General features: G+C 36.9%; 1 protein-coding gene across 1 annotated transcript; it reads right to left on the bottom strand.

Moving 5' to 3' along the window:
* Nucleotides 1-1278: 1278 nt before the first annotated feature.
* On the bottom strand, nucleotides 1279-1782 carry LOC145797852 (uncharacterized). Its single transcript, XM_082885280.1, has one exon. The coding sequence runs from the start codon at nucleotides 1780-1782 to the stop codon at nucleotides 1279-1281; it is 504 nt and encodes a 167-aa protein (XP_082741406.1).
* Nucleotides 1783-2393: the final 611 nt, after the last annotated feature.

The raw sequence follows: 2393 nt of genomic DNA on the forward strand, positions 1-2393 counted from the left end.
CCACCGTGTAATCTCTGCAAAACTTTTGGGAGCAACATTTTTACGCTCAAGCGAGGCTTTTCTAGCTCGAGCAGACAGATCGAATTCTGGGTTTTCCAGCAATCTATTTGAGCTTCAAATTTGCATTCCAGTTGATTTAACTTGCATGTTATGACCCATAATTCACTTGTACATCTTCTAACATGATACAAATACTAAATTTACAACATTATGAAGCTCAATTCCCATGAATTAATTACATGCATACTCAATTTATACCAAACTTACTTCCAACACTTCAAATTCATACAACCACCTCCATGAATTGTGCTTGCATGTAGAGTATAACTTCCATTCTCAACTTAAGTAATGCAAAAGATGATCAAAAGCATGAATCTTAATCAAAATTCACCATGGATCATATGTTTCATGCTTAAATACACAAATTCATGGCAATCTTTTACATTCATTTTTATAATGACTTCAAATTCATCAAATTCAACTTAATCCTTGTTCTTGATTACCATTTAACTTCGAATTCACAAAATTGCAAACTCAAACTCATGAATTTATGCTCAATTACTCACCTAGGAGTTTCAACCTTCACAATTTTAGCTAGTTCTAAAGCCTAGCCTTCCAAAACTTGAGTTCTCTTGCAAAACTTTCAAGAATGGCTCCTTTCTCTCTCTAAATTCGGTTCACCCTCTCTCTCTCTCTCCAGAGTGTAGAATCTGATTTGAGCTCAAAAATATGAGCTTAAGCATACTTAGCTCATTTATATAGGCTTTTCCTAATCACACTTAATTAGAACTAATCAATGGTGCTTAATTAATTAAATTTAAATTGATTAATTCGCTTCGAATCAGTTTTAAATTAAATTTTACCGTAGGCTCTAAAAATCATGCTAATTGTAAAAACTCAGTCAATTTTTCTTTCTGACGCCTCTATATCCTTCAACTAAATTTTTATAGCAAAGAATCAAACAGATTTTCTTACAGTGAACATATAGAAATTCAAAAACACATATAGTCATATAAATGGCACTCAAAATCATATTAAGCACATAATCACAATCATAATTAAGATTAATTAATATAACACGGGACAGGGTTATCACAATCTTCCCCCCTTTAGGAAGTTTGGTTCTCTAAACTTATTTTACCTCCATCCGGAAATAAATGTGGATAGCAGAGTTGCATTTCATTCTCTTTTTCCTATATATCGTCCTTCTCATAGTGTTCTTTCCATTCTACCTTTACCATTGGGATGAACTTGTTTCGCAACTGTTTCACTTGCCGGTTAATGTTTCACTTGCCGGTTAATGCTTCGTTCTGGCCATTCTTTGTACTCCATATTCTCATCAAGTGCTAACCGGTGATAATCTATCACATGAAACAGGTCTCGGAGATAACCCCTTAACATCGATACATGGAATACATTATGCATTTCGAATCCCGGTGGCAAAACAGCTCTATAAGCAACTAGACCAAGTCTTTCCAGAATTTGAAACGGTCCAATGTAGCGAGGTGACAATTTGCCCTTCTTACCGAACCTCAACTGGCCCTGTATTGGAATCACACGAATGAATACATGGTCGCCAACCTCATATTCAAGAGGTCTCCTTCGAACATTCGCATAATTCTTTTGCTGGCTCTGTGCTGTCTTAAGCCTTTGTTGAATGATTTTAATCTTCTTAGAAGTGTCTTGCACAATTTCAGACCCAAGTAAGGCCCTATCTCCGACTTCAATCCAACAAATTGGCAATCTACACTTCCTGCCATACAAGGCTTCGTATGGTGCCATACCAATGCTGAAGTGGAAGCTATTGTTGCATGCAAATTCTACAAGTGGCAAATAATCCTCCTAACTCCCTTGGAACTCCAAGGCACACAATCTGAGTATGTCCTCTAAAGTCTGTATGGTCCGTTCTGATTGGCTGTCCGTCTGTGGGTGGAATGTGGTACTAAACCTCAGTTCTGTTCCCATTGATCTTTGCAAACTTTTCCACAGTCTGGATTCAAATTTCAGATCTCTATCCGAGACAATAGATATCGGAACCCCATGTAACCGAACAATCTCATCAACATATATAGTGGCTAATCAATAAGCATCAAATGTAGTTCTAATAGGCAGAAAATGTGCAGATTTCGTCAATCTGTCAACTACAACCCAAAAATAATCCATACCTCTAGGAGTTCGAGGTAAACCAACAACAAAGTCCATAGTCACATGTTCCCACTTCCATTCTGGGATAGGGAGAGGTTGAAATAGACCGCTTGGTTTTTGGTGTTCATCTTTAACTTGCTGACACTTAAGGCACTTAGATACATATTCTGCAATTTCTTTCTTCATTTTGGGCCACCAATAGCTTTGCTTTAAGTCCCGATACATTTTGTTGTTATCTGGATGCATAG

Source organism: Camellia sinensis, chromosome 8, assembly GCF_055761805.1.
Source record: "Camellia sinensis isolate YWXY chromosome 8, ASM5576180v1, whole genome shotgun sequence".
NCBI classification, from domain to species: Eukaryota; Viridiplantae; Streptophyta; class Magnoliopsida; order Ericales; family Theaceae; genus Camellia; species Camellia sinensis.

What these genes read in the sequence shown, in the direction of transcription:
- LOC145797852 (XM_082885280.1), bottom strand. Translation starts at nt 1,782, where the DNA reads ATGGCACCATACGAAGCCTTGTATGGCAGGAAGTGTAGATTGCCAATT.